The following is a 15,740-nucleotide window of genomic DNA, read 5'->3' on the forward strand; positions in this document are numbered from 1 at the left end:
CCACCCCCCTTGTGTGTGTGTGTCTGTGTGTGTGTGTGTGTGTGTGTGTGTGACCCTCCACACCCTCCCGACCCCCCAAAGTGTTGCGTTTAAACAGCCGTCGGCACCAGAAACTCGGGGGAGTTTTTTTTTTCAACAAAAATAAAAAAAATAAGAGAGAGAGAGAGAAAAAAACCCCCCAAAAAAACTTTACCGGAAGGAACCCGCAACGAGGAAGTGAGAGTGGACTTAATCTGAAGCGGAGGAGAGAGAGAGAGAGAGAGGGGGAGAGAGAGGAGGGGAGGGGGGAGAGAAGGGGGGGGGGGGGGGGGGAGGATACAGAGGCCTCAGCGATTCCCCGTCGAGCACTTCACACACACCCCCACCCCCCACCCAACCAAAAAAAAACCGTTTGTCGGTTTCGTCGCGCAGTGAAGTCACGACACCCCCCACCCACCCACCCCCGAGGGTCTCCTTCCTCGCCGTTTCCCGGTGGCGCCGGTAACAAAACAAAATCAATCAACAACTGAAGCGGGCGCTTCACTCGCAGTCGCTAACCTCCCTCTCTCCCCCCCACTCTCCCTCCTCCCTCTCCCCCCCCGTACAGACGCGTATCGCTTCCCAGTTGCTGCTGTGGTAACTTCCAATGGATTCAACCATCACGACACGAGGGGGGGGGGGGGGTTTCCTGAAAATAACAGGTCTCGGAAACGCCGCCTTCGGGTTCACCTCAGCCAACGTGCGCGTTAATACCCATCAATGTGCGTCAGGTTGTCTGTCTGTCTGTCTGTCTGTCTTCCTCCTCTTCCTCTCTCCCCCCATTTAAAACCCACCACTTTTAAGCCCCCCCCCCCTCCACCGGTTCTCGCTCTTTGGTCGCGGCTCGGCTCGGAGGGCGGCGCGGGATGTGCGCAGGACCTCCACCTTCCCGGCATGCGGCGCTCGGAGGACTCCGCCAGGTCCTCCACTATCCCGGAATGCAGCGCTCCGACGTCACCCCCCCCCTCACCCACACCGATTGGGTTTGGCGGGTTCACGCCCAATTTGGGCGGGTTTGCGTGACGCGTGCGTGCGTGTGGCCCTATTTTTTAAAATATAAAAAACATTTCAAATTTAAACCCGCAAAGCGTGTTTTTTTCCCTCATTTGAAGACATTTTCTCACGCAGTTTCAAAAAAGCACTCACCTGAACTCTGCTGCCCCTATATATATATATATATATACAGAAGGGCGACGCGTGATATTATATTGGGCTACTTTTGGTTTGGTGGAGTTTGGGCATTCAATACGCCCCCCCCTCGGAGGACTGCTGCACCCCGCCTGTGGTCCTCCACGATCCCGGGGTGCAGCGCGGTGTTTCCAAAACGAGCTCGAGCGGCGGCGGCTGTCAGGAGGAGCTCGTGCTGAAGCGACCGTTAATGGCGGTTCGCGTTTAAAACCGCCTTTCGAGAGAGAGAGAGAGGGAAAAAAAGTTGCGCGTCCTCGGTTCCCAAGCCTGGTTCTTATTCCATTATTATAGACATTAATATACATACACACACACACATATATATATATATATTATATATAGAGAGAGAGAGAGAGCATTCGAAGGGCTCGGCGCCCGCTGCCTCGCTCGCGCTGCCCATGTCGAAAAGGCTGAGGAGCAACGAGATCTGCGCCGACTGCAGCGTCTCTGGTAAGTCAGGGAGAGAGGGAGAGAGGCAGAGGGGGTTATTTATGATATATAAATATATACCGTTCACGTGGGCCCCCCCCGGACAGCTCTGCTGAGAGGAAACTAAACTTCAGCGAAATCCAGCCGAGGAGGTGCGGCCCAGGAAACCTGTTTGATTGCTCCCCCCCCCCCCCATCCCCTTTCTTCTTCACCTGTCATTTTAGATTCTCTCCCCCCCCCCACACACACACACACACACCCGCCCCCGCACGCGTGCGAGCGAGAAACCACCACAACAACAAGCATTGACGCTGCTCCCTTCGCGCAGGATAGCGTCTCCGAGCGCTTAACGCTGGTGGAGCCCCCACGCCCAACCGAGGGCTGGGAGGGAGGGAGGGAGGGAGGTCCTCAGTCCTGACCTGAAAGAGGGGAAGGAAGGGACAAGGCAAAACCAGCAGCACACACACACACACACCTGGTTAATTGGCTGCCGTGTTTACTCTCCAAAACACTTGAGTCACTCCACTCTACAATAATTAAATTGGTCATTTTCAATCCACGACTGTTTGCGGGACACTGCTGTGCGCAATTGGCCGCCGCGTTCGCCCACAAATATACAGTCAGTTCACTTTAGTCTATTCTGTGAAGCGCTTTGGGACGTCCTCCCGACGTGAAAAGCGCTATATCAAATGCAAGGATTATTATTATTTACAATATATTCAGTGAAGGGCTCTGAGACGTCTCAAACTACACGACAAAGTGCGATATCAAATGCAAGGATTATTATTATTATAATCCACTGCGCCCAGTGCCTCCACATGCCCTTGCAAAAGAAAGCGTTTCAGCCACTTTATTACAAAAAAACTGCTAAATTACTGGATGAGCCAGTGCATTAAGAAGCCAGACGGAGTGCAATTCAAACACACCAAACTCCACCGGCTCTGTGTCTCGCACAGGTTGTCAAAACTGGTCGCTTTCCTTTGAGCGCCGTAGAGAAAAGCGGCAAAGAGAATAATGTTTTGGTGTGTTTGAATTGCACTCCGTCTGGCTTCTTAATGCACTGGCTCATCCAGTAATTTAGCAGTTTTTTTGTAATAAAGTGGCTGAAACGCTTTCTTTTGCAAGGGCACGGTGTGCTCCAAATGATATTAAATTTGTCTTTTGTGCTGATGAGCCTAACTTTTTTAAACCACCTCTCAGCCAACACTAAAAGCAGTTGACCAAAAGCATTTTGTAAAAGCAGAGTGTTATATTAACAATAATGGTCTGTTGCAGTGAGAGCTGCACATTTTCGTGCAACGTGACATATTTTTGTAGAATAAAACCTTTTGGGTAATTAGAGTAAATGTTGCAAATCATGAATGCCTGACTTGATGTGCTAAGTTTGTGGGTTGGCGTCTGTTTGCTCAGTGAGGCAGGTGGTATGTTTGTGTGAATAATAGGTTAGGTTCACATGAAAGGAAATATGACCTAATTTTGGCATTTGTTAGTGTGTTTTTATATTCCTGTGTCTGTTGTAACCCACCTTCCTAATTTCATATACTCTTTGGTCTGTTCCCTTATTTGGCCTCACAATTGGAAACTGTTCATTTGTGTGTTGCAGAGGAAACCACTGCAGGTTAATGTTTCAGGGGTTTGCAGACTGTCTTAACTCCTTATATTGCACAAAGGTTGGCAGCAGTGTACAATACTTCATTTAGAAAGCAATAATTGCTCACTAAATTCAAAACTACTATCCCCATGCTGTTTAATCATATTGACATTTGATAGGTTAACTGGTATATTATTTTTAAATCCCCTCATGCCAGGGAATGCAGATTGGCCATCATGTGATTGGAGGAGAACAAGAAACGTTTTTGTCTGGGTGCCTAAAGGGATTATTAAGCCCAGTGTAGTAGGGTTAGTACAAAAAAAAGCTTGGAACCAGTTAAGTAAGGGCTGCAAAAGTCTGTTGACTCAGAGTCAAGTAACAGCAAATACTGTACAAGCTGGTATGATCAAAGTAAATCTGCTCATAATATTTTTATTCAGTGTTGTCACAGAGCAGTTTGTAAAATGATCAGGCTGACACATGCTCAGTTTTATAGTTTGTTGAGGAATTTAATTGGAGATTCATATTGGGCCTCCCTTATCAGATTGATCTAAATCACCTGATTCATAGTAGAATTCAAAACTGATGTCTCGAAGAGGATAATTGCAATACACACTGAATTGAGGACAAAGATTATTGATGTTTGTTCTCTAGGTTAGTTATGATATATTAACCTCCATAGAATTACCAGTTTGCAGAAAAGTCACGTTTTTAAAATGTGAAAAGAGGAACAATCATACCCGTATGAAATATCATAGAGAGTTAACGCTGAGCTAGTTTAAACATGATTTTTTAAATATATATATATATATATGAGTAACTATTTTCAGAATGAGCTGTATTAGAGGCCAGAAGATGACAGCACATTTGTATTTTAGTTTCCCCAGCTTAGAGCATGGTTTAGTGTAGCAGGTAACAGGAGGTACATGTGAATACCCCAGGAATGACTGGCACTTAATTTCCTTCTGTTTCCCCACTCTACCAAGTGCTTCGGAATTCATATTTTTTATTTTCATCAGATTATTTTATGGCTGTCTTAACTAAACTAAAAATGGCAGATTTGCCCTTTGGAATTTGTCTGTACAAGAACACTGTGAAACACTTGTAGCTAACATGATTGTCCCATAATAGCTAGCGAGATCATGGAATCAATGGTTGTTCTGCAAGGATTCCATGTATGCTCAGCTATTCTGATTATCATGTTTGTAAATAACAGACTGATAGCAGGAAGTTAATGTATAGCTCCAGCCGTGTGATAGGTGCAATTTGGTATGTTGTGAAAACATCAAATTAATATTTAGAAAACAGTATGTGGCAGAAAAGTTACCAGTTGTAGTTTTACCTTCTCTTTGACCGTGCCTTCAGCTCCCCTCTCGACTCTCTTCCTCCTCCTCGCTCCCTCCCTTCCCTCCCCTCACCCTGACCATTTCCCCCCTCCTCTCTCCCTCCCTTCCCTCCCCTCACCCTGACCATTTCCCCCCAATGCTCGGGTCATGACCCAACTGTGCAGCGCCTTGGGACGTCCTCCTGACGTGAAAGGCGCTCTATAAATGGAATCTTGTTGTTGTTGTTCCTTCCCTCATGAAGCAAGATCTTCAAGTGCAAATGGTGAAAGAAGCCCACAGCTGGGCCCTCCAGCGTATGTTCTGAAGGGAAGAATTTGCTGAAATATTATGATGCTTGTTGACTATTTTTGACTGGAACAGGATAGGTGACAGAACCTGGACTGATTTCTAAACTATAAATCTGTTTTGCTGAACTATGAAAGTTGATGTTGCTTGTTTCTGTATACTGTATCGGTAAAAGGTATAATGTTGTTGTAGATGGCTCAGAGGCCTATTTCTATTGTGAAATTTTGCACTATATTGGCTCGACACAACAATGTAAATCAAGTTCTGCTTTTCTGTTTAGTTTATTTCCTCATCCCTTTGGTAGATAGCAGTGATGCATATGATTACTTCTGTTTTTGTGGTATCCTTGAGACTACTGAACTTTTTTTAAAATGGTTTTGGTCTGCTGGGTTTCTTGAAACATGCAGAAATCCATTACCGTAGTTAAGAGTCTCCAAACCAGAGTTCCACATATGCACGTCAAATTTTGCATTTGTCTGCAATGGATTGTCCACTCTCCCCCGAAGGGATGCACACTTTATACCTAATTTCTGAAATTATTGGCCTCAGGTCTGCAGTACTCCAAGACACTGTTGATGGTGGACAAGCCAGTCTTTTCATAATTAGATGAGCAGGGTGCATTTCCTTGGAAAGAGATTGCGCACTCCTTGTTCTAGTGGTTATGTTTTAAATAACTTCAGACAGTGAATGTCAATACATTAGAATACATTAGAATATACTAGAATATACAGCACAGAAACAGGACATTTAGCCCAACTGGTCTTTGCTGGTGTTTAAAATAATAAATACTAATAATCCTTGCATTTGATATAGCGCTTTTCACGTTTTCTAGTTTCACGTCCTCTATGCTCCACATGAGCCTCCTCCTGCCCTTCCGCAACTAAGCCTTCAAGGATAATCTTCTATTCCTTTCTTCCTCATGTACCTATCTAGCTTTCCCTTAAATACATCTATGTTGTTTGCCTCAACAGCTCCTTGTGGGTAGCATGTTCCACATTCCCACTACTCTGTGTGAAGAAATTTCTTCTAACTTCCCTATTTGATCTATTTGTGACTATTTTCTGTTGATGACCCCTGGGTTTGGTTTCCCCCACAGGTAGAAACATCTTCCCTATGTCTATCCTATCAAAACCTTTCATAATCCTAAAGACCTCTATCAGGTCACACCTTACCTTCCTCTTTTCAAGAGAAAAGAGTTCAAGCATTTTCAGCCTTTCCTGACAGTTCTTCTGAATCTCCTTTGCACCCTCTCCAGTACCTCTACATCCCTTCTATAATGTGGAAACCAGAACTGCATACAGTGTTCTAAGTGTGGTCTAACCAAGGTACTATAGAAGTTTACCATAACTTCCCTGCTTTTCATTTCTATCCCTCTGGAAATGAACCCCAATGCCTGGTTTGCCTTTTTTTTAATGGCCTTATCAACCTGCATTGCTTCTTTTAGTGAATTGTATATGTGTACCCGTAGAACCCTTTGCTCCTCTACCCCATTTAGGTTTTTATTTTCCAGGATGTACGTGACTTCATTATTCCTTCTACCAAAATGTACCACCTCACACTTTTCTACATTAAAATGCATTTGCTATATAAATGTCCATTCAGCAAGTTTATTAATATCTTGTTATAATTTGTTGCAGTCCTCCTCTGTATTAATTAGTCCCCCCAATTTGGTGTCACCAGCAAATTTTGAAATTGTAACTGCTGATTCCCGAGTCCAAATCATTAATGTATATTGTGAACAACAGTGGTCCCAATACCGATCTATGTGGAACACCGCTGCCCATGCCTTGCCAGTCTGAGTAGCTACCCTTTACCCCTACTCTGTTTTCTGTTTTGTAGCCAGCTTGCTATCCATTCTGCTAATTTTCCCCTGACTCCACATGCTCTGACCTTATTCAATAGTATATTATGCAGTACCTTGTCGAACGCCTTTTGGAAATTTAAATATATTACATCTATCACATTACCCTTGTCCACTCTTTTTGTTACCCTTTCAAATAATTCAAATCTGTGGTTATCCTTACTAATTTTTCTCCCCTCACTAATTTTTCTTAACTTGTCTGTTTCAGATCTTCGCTGGGCATCAATAAACAGAGGAGTGTTAATTTGTGATGACTGCTGTAGCGTACACCGCAGTCTGGGCAGACATATTTCCCAGGTGCGACACTTGACACACACACCCTGGCCTCCCACGCTGCTACTGGTAAGGAGCCCTTTATGGGGTTTAATCATAGGTTATTTTCAACAATTTGCCTGAAACTGTTTATTCCCTCAATCTCAAACTCTGCGTGAATTATACACTGGATAGGTTAGTGCCTATTTTTTGCTAGAGAACAGACATGTAAACGAGGCCTAATGGAAGTGTTTCAAGTTATAAAAGAGCTTGATAAGGTTAACATTAAAAGGTTGTTTCCACTGGTTGGGTAGTCCGTAACCACAGGACACAAATACAAAATAGCGACTGAGGATTCTTAAAGAGAATCTTAAAGAGGGTAGTGGAATTGTGGAACTCGCTGCCTGAAACGATGATTGAATAAGTTAGTATTGATGTATTCAAGAGAAATCTATTTCTTCACATAAGAGAACAGGAGCAAGGAATGGGTGGAGACTCGCGTGGAGTAGAAACACCAGCACGGACTGGTTGGTCTGTGTGGCCTGTTTCCGTGCTGACCTTCTTTGTAATCTTTGAATTTTTGCCTCAAAAGGAAGAGACAACAGTAACATATCCTGCTTTTTCATTGTTTTACACGGGAAGTCTGAGTTTATCATTTATACTTGCAGAATATTGGTGCAATCTGCACAGGCTGTGGAGGAACCACTTTGCATGCCGCTGGAAATGATTGTCTCCCTTTAAAAGTAGACAGTTACAGCGGGCGTTCAATAAGCTGATAGCAGATCTACACTAAATCGTAAGAACCTCACTGCAAAATTTGTTCTGATTACAGATGGTGCAGACTCTTGTTAGCAATGGAGCTAATTCTATCTGGGAGCACTCCTTACTAGATCCCACATCTGCAATGAGCGGAAAGCGCAAAGCCAATCCTCAAGATAAAGTACAGTGAGTACATCTTTTATGTCAAGGAAAAGCTGTGACTAATAGAAATTAAAGGGGGTCGATCAGCATCTAAGCATTCTGCTGGTCTTAATCATCTTCACAGCAGAATAAAGCATCACACCCACAGTGTTAACCAATGGTCTGCTTTCAGATGATGGTTGACCATTATCTTCTATTTATATATGTAGTTATCTATTTATTGAAGTGAAGTAATTCACTTTGGTAGAAAAAATAGGTGCCATCTATAACCTAGATGGTGGGAACCTAAGCCGAATAGAGGTGCAAAGAGATCTGGGGATTCAAACACACAAATCTCTAAAAGTATCGATACAGCTAGATATGGGCATAAAAAGTGCTAATGGTGCCCTGAGCTTTTATATAGAGTATAACAGTGAGGAGGTGATATTTGAATTTGTAGAAAATCTTGGTTAAATTTGCACTATTGTATCCAAGTCTGGTCCGAACACTACAAGGCTGTAAAGAATGCAACGAAAGTTTACTACAATGATACCGGGGTCTTGGTTCAGTTTGCCTTTGTGAAGAAAAGAGTTAGCCACCTTTTTAGGTTCCAACTACAGAAGATGTTACTTTTAACAATGAGTTACCCTTGTATTCAAGTCCCTGCACTCCTCTGCACCCCCCGACCTCTCTGACCTCGTCTCTCCTCAAAACAGTACCCGTTGCCTTCGTTCCTCCGGGTCTGGCCTCCTCTTTGTCCCCCGAGTCCTCCCCGCCTTCCTCACTCCCTTCGTCTCGCTCTCTCCCTTCCCATTTTCAGGTCTCTGCTGAAGACCTTTTCGACCGTGCCTTTGGTCACCTTCCTCCCCCCTCCCCCTGGCTCGGCCCCGGGATCAATTACTGTAAAGCGCTCTGAGACGCCTTCCGGCGTGGAGGGCGCTATATAAATCCAAGTAGTTGTTGTTGTTGAGTTTGCTTTGTCAGATAAATTGAAGACTTTTTTTTCTTCCAAAAAAATGGGCAGCTCGAATAAATCAGAATTCATCCGAGCAAAATATCAGATGCTGGCTTTTGTCCATCGTTTACCATGCCGTGAAGATGACAGTATTGCTGCCAAAGACCTGAGTACGGTAAGCATCTTCCTGGGAAACATCATTCAAACCGCCTCAAAACATCAAAAGACTGTCCTTGTGCCCTAATGGGATGTCATTGATCTGGCATTTGTCTTAAAGTGTCTTGTGTTGATTATATAAGCATCCATCCTGTTTACAAATGCAGTTTGATTTATATTTAAAACTATTTAAACTATTTTACATGTTCTTTATCAAATGTACAAAAAACTCCTTAATGTAATAGAATTTAATACATATGGAAACCTGTGTTGATAAACTTAAGAGCGGGAGTTGGGCTCACTCAGTGGTACAGAGCTATTGTGATTGTTATCGAGTGTTGTATCCTAGAACACTTGTTTGTGGTTGTGTTTAGTTAGGACAAGATCAGACTTGCTTCTGGAGCTCCTCATGGTCAGATAATAATGTGGTCACTTGCGTAAGAGTACTGCTGATGTGGCAGGAGAAACATAAGTTAACATAAAATGTTTTGGAGACTTACGAGAGTCGCACACAAGTAGTATAGAGGTTTGGGTATTGGCCAAAATTTAAACTAAATGTCTTGAGGTGCTTCTGTATTACTGTTATGAACTTGTTCATTGCAGTGTTTTGTAACTGAATCAAATGAAACAACTCTGTGAACCTAGAAAATCAACAAATATTTAAGCAGTGCTTGTCTGAACAGACAGAAAGAGTAGAGTCCAGGTTTGCTTTTGAGATGTTTGAATCATACTTTTTTTTTATACACATCGCCCACTAAGAATCTACTGTTAGAATGAAATGTTTATAACTTTGAAGACAAATTTTGTTTCTTGTTTTATTGGGATGGTGATATCATTTTTTTTTCAAGCATTCTTGGAGTCGTCATTTGAAGGGCAGATATATGCCACCCTAAAGCACTAACCCTAAACCACCCTTTCCTTGCTCTCTTTTCCTCTCCGCCCACTCCCCTCCAGATAAGTCCTTGTTCCACAAGAAGGTCAAGGTTAGGAGTCCTGCCATTTTGGATGTCCCATCCTATCTGGTGGTGTAGGACCTTCAACACAACTGAAGCATTCTACTGGCAACAGAAGAAAAACTTTGAAAACAAAACTAATTTTAAGTGGGCAGTTTACATTACTAACTAACAGCAAATAATGTTTATGGGGGGATGGCAATGAAGTAAATATTTGAGTTGATACTTAGCAGCGATGAACAGTTAGCATTACAGAAACTTTCAGTGTGCTGGTGAGATAGCTGACATGGAAATATTCTTCTAAAAATGTTCTTAGGCTGTTGCGCAAGGAAGAGGACTGTCATGGTTTGTTGGCTTACCTGGGCTTCTGAGGTGTTCAGGCTTGTTATTGAGATTGCATTGAAGAATTAAAATTTCTTAATTTATATTTATATAGTGCCTTTCATGTCGGGCAGACATCTGAAAGCTTCAGGCTGCAGACTGGCAGCCTGAGCTGGGGGTGGGATGAAGCTGAGGATAGGTTGGAGAAAGGTGACTGAATGCATGTTTGAAAAGATGGGTCTTAAAGCAGGCTTTAAAGGTGGTGGTGGTGAGGGGTCGGCGAGATGGATGGAATCCCAGTGAGCGGGGCACAATGCCTAAATGGTGGGGCAGATCCATCGGGCGATGTTAAGCACGATAGTGTTTGCTGTGCAGAGGGAGTGGCTCAGTCAGTTTGATTGAAAATTAGGGTGATAGCCCTACAGACCATGGTGAGAGATAGGACACCAATTGTACAGGTCTGGATGGTCTGCAGCTTGTGTTATGTTATACATGCTTAATTCTTAAGTGTTGTGACCAAATACTTTTGCACATTGGAAATTTAATTGGCAACGGACATTAATGGATTGAAATATCCACTGCGACATAGTAACCTGGATTATGTGCTGCAAATGTTCAGATGTAATATTCGTAATATACTTAAATAAAATAATGCCACACTTCCTTACTCTTGGGAATTAATTATAAAACTATTTTTTATTGGCTATTGTGTACTATTTAAAAAACAATTCCTTTTGATCCCTAACGATTAGATGATATTTATTTCAGCAACTGCACTCGAGTGTACGGACGGGAAATTTGGAGACATGTCTGCGACTGCTCTCCTCAGGGGCTCAAGCCAATTTCTTCCATCCTGTAAGTGTCCAATGTAACTCTAAACCTACTTTTCATGTTCCTGTAGCTTCTCACTGGAACTAGTGATTTAATGCATAATGTTCATGTTGAAACTCATCCCTTGTTGGAACTCGGAGTGCAAAACACTTCAAAGCTGATTTTTTGTAAGTCCTCGGTTTTTGTGTATTTTGAATATGTTGAATTGGTGGAACACTTTCTGGGGGTAATTATCCCTTAGAAAAAGAATAATAATAATTTGGTCACTCAATCCATGACTGTTTGTGGGCCACTGCTGTGCGCAATTGACTGCTGCCTTTCGCCCACAAAATATACAGTCAATTCACTTTGCAATGTATTCTGTGAAATGCTTTGAGAAGTCTCAACAGCATGATAAGGTGCTGTGTCAAATGCAAGGATCATTATTATTATCATCCAGTATTATCGGATTTGGGAGGAGCAGTTTCAATTTTTCACTCTTGGTTGGAGAATGGTCAGTGATTAAAAGAGCAAGAAATTACATGAGGGTAACTGGCATGTATGATGTAGCAATCCCAATTAAGGCCTGATGTTTCCTGTTAAATCATCTGTTTTCAGCTATCTTCATATCCGTGGATTATTGGACACCACTACTGTGAATCACCCTGGAACGCTATGCTGGGTGAAGGGCGCTATATAAATTCAAGTTCTTGTATGAAACTAAAACTACATCAGCTCCTCCTGATGTATATTTTTTATTCCTCTTCTATTATAGGAGAAAGGAAATACTCCTCTTCACGTGGCCAGCAAGGCCGGGCAGACCCTGCAGGCTGAGCTACTCGCGGTGTATGGAGCTGACCCTGGCTCTCCTGACGCCAATGGCAAGACTCCAATTGATTACGCAAGGTCAGCTTTTGAAATTGAGGGGGAAAAAATTGACTGAGGTTGTGTTCCACAGTTCACTGCATTGTTAAATTGTGTCCTGCTCCTCATTTCTTTATCTTCCCTGGTCCAAATGTTAATCTCTGCCTATTTATTTCACAAAATTGTTCAGGTGAAGATGGTCATTTGATCATATCCTCTCAGAATTCCCACCCCACCATCTTCTCATCACAGCATCAAGACATTTTTTAAATGAATCAATGTCCTGGTCTCAACTACCCTTCCTAATAACCTGTTTCTTTTGTTAATTAACCTCCGGGTAAGGAAATACTTCCTGAAATTGCCCTTTGCAACTCTGAACTTGTGTCCTCTTGTTTTACTCTATCGGAGCATCAAGTTCCTTGGATCAACATCTTAGCTAAACCTGTCAAACTGATTTGATCTTAGCAAGAAGATGAAGATTCAACCCTCATCCTTTTCCCAACCTAGCCAGAGGTACTGTGAACAATTCAAATGCTTCAACGGCTGCCCAACTACAAAGATCCCTCTGTCTTAGTTCCGTGTAACAGTCAGATATTGAAGGGCTTATTGGATCTGTGAGTTTGTTGCACATGCTATAAATCTGTGTGACAAAGGAGTGCTAAATAATTAAATAATCCAGTTTACTATAAATTGATGGCTATAAATAAATTGTCAGTTTTATTTTTATATTTTTCAAAGATGTATATCAGTAAGCTAAGTTGTTACAATCGTGCAGCAACCTTCTAGCCCTGCTGCCCCCCACCACCCATTTTTCCACTGTTGGCTTTCCTATTTGAAAGGTTGTTCCAATGTTGTGTTGGCTCAGCTCTTCCCACTAAAGTTGCTTTTGCTGTACAACTTTTAATACGTTTCAGCTGTAGTTCTGAAAAATAGCACGTTTTACTGGAGCATTTGCCATATTTTAACATGAACAATCCCTCGTCTTCATTTACAATGTGAATGTACTAATGCTGAATGTTAAAATTCGGTCTTGCAGACAAGCTGGCCACCATGAGCTTGCAGAGCGCCTGATTGAGATCCAGTATGAGCTCACAGACAGACTGGCATTCTATCTCTGTGGAAGGAAACCAGGTGAGGACGAAACAACAGCTTGGATTTTAATGGGGTTTTTTGCGTAAAAGAATGTCACAAAGTGCTTAGTTGTGGGAACAGTGGACACTGAGCAAAAAGTGGGAGGAGCATAGAAGTGACTTGGAGGCTATAGTCAGAATTTGCTTTTCAAAAGCAAGAAGAGAAAGCCAGGTTACGTTTCTGGAAGAGAAAGAAAATCTCATTCCAGTTGTATTTGTGGTTGAGAGAGTAACTTGTGTAACACACTGCAACCTTTTAGTGTGGAACATATTTAAACCTTTTAGTTTACATCATATTCTCGATTGGCACACCAGTGTCGGAGGTATTGTCCTTCAAATCGGGCATTAAAAAACAAATTCCTTTCTGGTGGTTGAAGGATTTTAAAAATCCCACAAATGGTTTAAATATTCCTTCCTCATCAACCAAATTCACCAAAAAGGAATCAGTACAATTGGCTGTTTCTGCTGTGTGTCAATCGATTTCTGATGTAGATTATGTGCTGTTTGTCTACATAACTAGTAACTCTAAAGTGCTTTGAGGCGTTTTAATGAGATCAAGAACTGTATCAATTACAAGTATTTTTTATATGTGTAATTAAAACTAACTCTCCATATATCTATCATTTGCTGGAACCAGATATTTTATCCAGTTACTAGCTAGCTAAGGTCAAATTTATTTTGTAAGCTTTAGAAATGCAACAGTTTAATAACTCTTCCTTTCTATTCCAGATCATAAGAATGGCCAAAATTTCATCATCCCACAAATGGCTGACAGGTGAAGCCCTGCAANTTTTTTGTATTAACGAAAGAGAGAAGATAAAATGTTTTTTCTTTTTTTTAAAAAAAATTGCACATTAGAGTTTCAATGTCACCATTGCCGTTGTAGATTAACACCATAAACAAATCTAAACCTTTCTCTCGGTGTAATCTGATCAACACATGGTTTAACCTGTGGAAATATGATACTGATGATATCCCTGCGTGAAGCAATGTCACTGCGTGATGTAGTTGAAAGGAAATGTCAGTGCAATAATGTGTAAAAAGTGCCTGATTTTCTCCCTCTGTCCAAAGCTCCTTCCAGTGGCCAGGGTTAGTAGTCCTGGAACTGTAGAGGGTGGATGTGATCGACATAGAATCCCCGAATCTTGTTCTGTGCTACAAATGAGAGTAGAACAGTTAAAGGTAGAATAGCGCTGTATTGAAGTGCAAAGATAAATACACAGTTCATGAATTATTGCTCCAGCTAGGAAACCAAAGGGAAAAGTGTGGTGCACATCCAACATGGACCGGGCAACCTCGGAAAGTAGCATTAATTTGTTGCTCAGTATTTGAAAACATGCAATTTGTTGCATTTCGCATAATCATCGAGGTCTTTTGCTACAGTAATTTTACTGCTTTTATTCTGATTGTATTATTTCTATCCAGTAAAGTTCTGTCTTGAATGAGTGGCTCAGGCCATGACAACTGTAGCGGTGCCATCTGCTGGAATATCTGGTTCATTACACCGCCATTGCAAAGTTAAGGAGAGATGTACAAGAGTAAAATGGCCTTGGAACTTAGTAATGTCCCATTATCAACAGAGTATGGTTCTTTGACCAAACTGAACAGGATACAATAGTGAAACCATTACAGGATACACAGTTCAGAAGCATGGAGGGGGGCACACTACTTTCCTTTTTTTTTCATAACGTCTTTTTAATCCCCCTGTTTACTCTCCCTCTCTACCACCACTACATTGCAAATCTTACTGGTCTACTTCTAGAAATGTCTGAGGTTGTAGTTTGAATCGTTACGAAAGGTTCACTTTGGAAAAGCCTACATTGGTTGAATGGCCTGTTTGTGTGCTGTGTAACATTCATTGTGACAGTCTGGCTCAGTCAGGTAGCATTGTCGCCTCTGAGTGAGAATTCTGGAACTACTGGAGGGATTACTATCAACTGCTGCAAGAACTTGACCACGGATAAGATACTCACTCCACTTCAGAAAAATCTGATTTCAACATGGTTTCCCCTACACTCGATTTCCATCAGTGTGACACTGATACAGTGAGCACAACACTGTTTGACTGTTCTGGTGGTAATGGGACAACTAGTTGAAATATGGATGAGTCAAATGATATGGTTAAGGTCACAACCAAACACTTATTTTCTGCTTTCCAACTCTAGTATCTGGATTTGTGGCTTTGTTTATGTATTCCACAGCTACTAAGGGGAGAGAGGGATCATTGAGGCAATATCACTTATTTGGTTCATGGCGCTTAGTTTGTAGGAATTAAAGATCGAATGGTCATACTGGTCATGTTAGCAGTGATGTTTCCATTCTGATTATATAGACTAATGAACTGATATATTTGTACTCTTCTTAAATGCACCTCTTGGAATAAAAGGCGTCTGTAAGTACACATCTGTCACAGTTATTCTACTCCTCTTGTTCCAAAGATGATTTGTGTTCTGTTTCCATCATGCTTAATCTTGTAATCAAAGCTGCAGTGTTACAATAGTGTGATTAATGTTAAACATTCTAAAATGAGCCTGCAACATCACCCAGCTCTTTTCTGGTATTGCAGAAAAATCTGCATCTGAGACATGTTATTTTCCAATATTCAACAAAAAATTACCTTTTTTTGGTAATGAATTGGCTAAAACCGTGAGCAATTCGGGAACCTAGAAAACCGTGAGCAA

General features: G+C 41.9%; 1 protein-coding gene across 8 annotated transcripts in view; it reads left to right on the forward strand.

The window, feature by feature from the left end:
* The first annotated feature begins 1,323 nt into the window (after positions 1–1,323).
* The window catches only part of git2a (G protein-coupled receptor kinase interacting ArfGAP 2a), a 38,520-nt gene continuing 24,103 nt past the window's right edge, over positions 1,324–15,740 (forward strand). For all 8 annotated transcript variants that reach the window (XM_007901857.2, XM_007901861.2, XM_007901864.2 and 5 more), the window contains exons 1-8: positions 1,324–1,656; positions 6,927–7,060; positions 7,803–7,915; positions 8,895–9,000; positions 11,024–11,110; positions 11,841–11,971; positions 12,966–13,060; positions 13,789–13,834. In XM_007901857.2, the coding sequence (XP_007900048.1) occupies positions 1,605–1,656; positions 6,927–7,060; positions 7,803–7,915; positions 8,895–9,000; positions 11,024–11,110; positions 11,841–11,971; positions 12,966–13,060; positions 13,789–13,834 (764 nt within the window). In that variant the 5' untranslated portion in view covers positions 1,324–1,604. The remainder of the gene's footprint in view (positions 1,657–6,926; positions 7,061–7,802; positions 7,916–8,894; positions 9,001–11,023; positions 11,111–11,840; positions 11,972–12,965; positions 13,061–13,788; positions 13,835–15,740) is intronic.

The sequence above is a fragment of the Callorhinchus milii genome, unplaced genomic scaffold (genome assembly GCF_018977255.1).
Source record: "Callorhinchus milii isolate IMCB2004 unplaced genomic scaffold, IMCB_Cmil_1.0 Scaffold8, whole genome shotgun sequence".
Lineage (NCBI taxonomy): Eukaryota > Metazoa > Chordata > Chondrichthyes > Chimaeriformes > Callorhinchidae > Callorhinchus > Callorhinchus milii.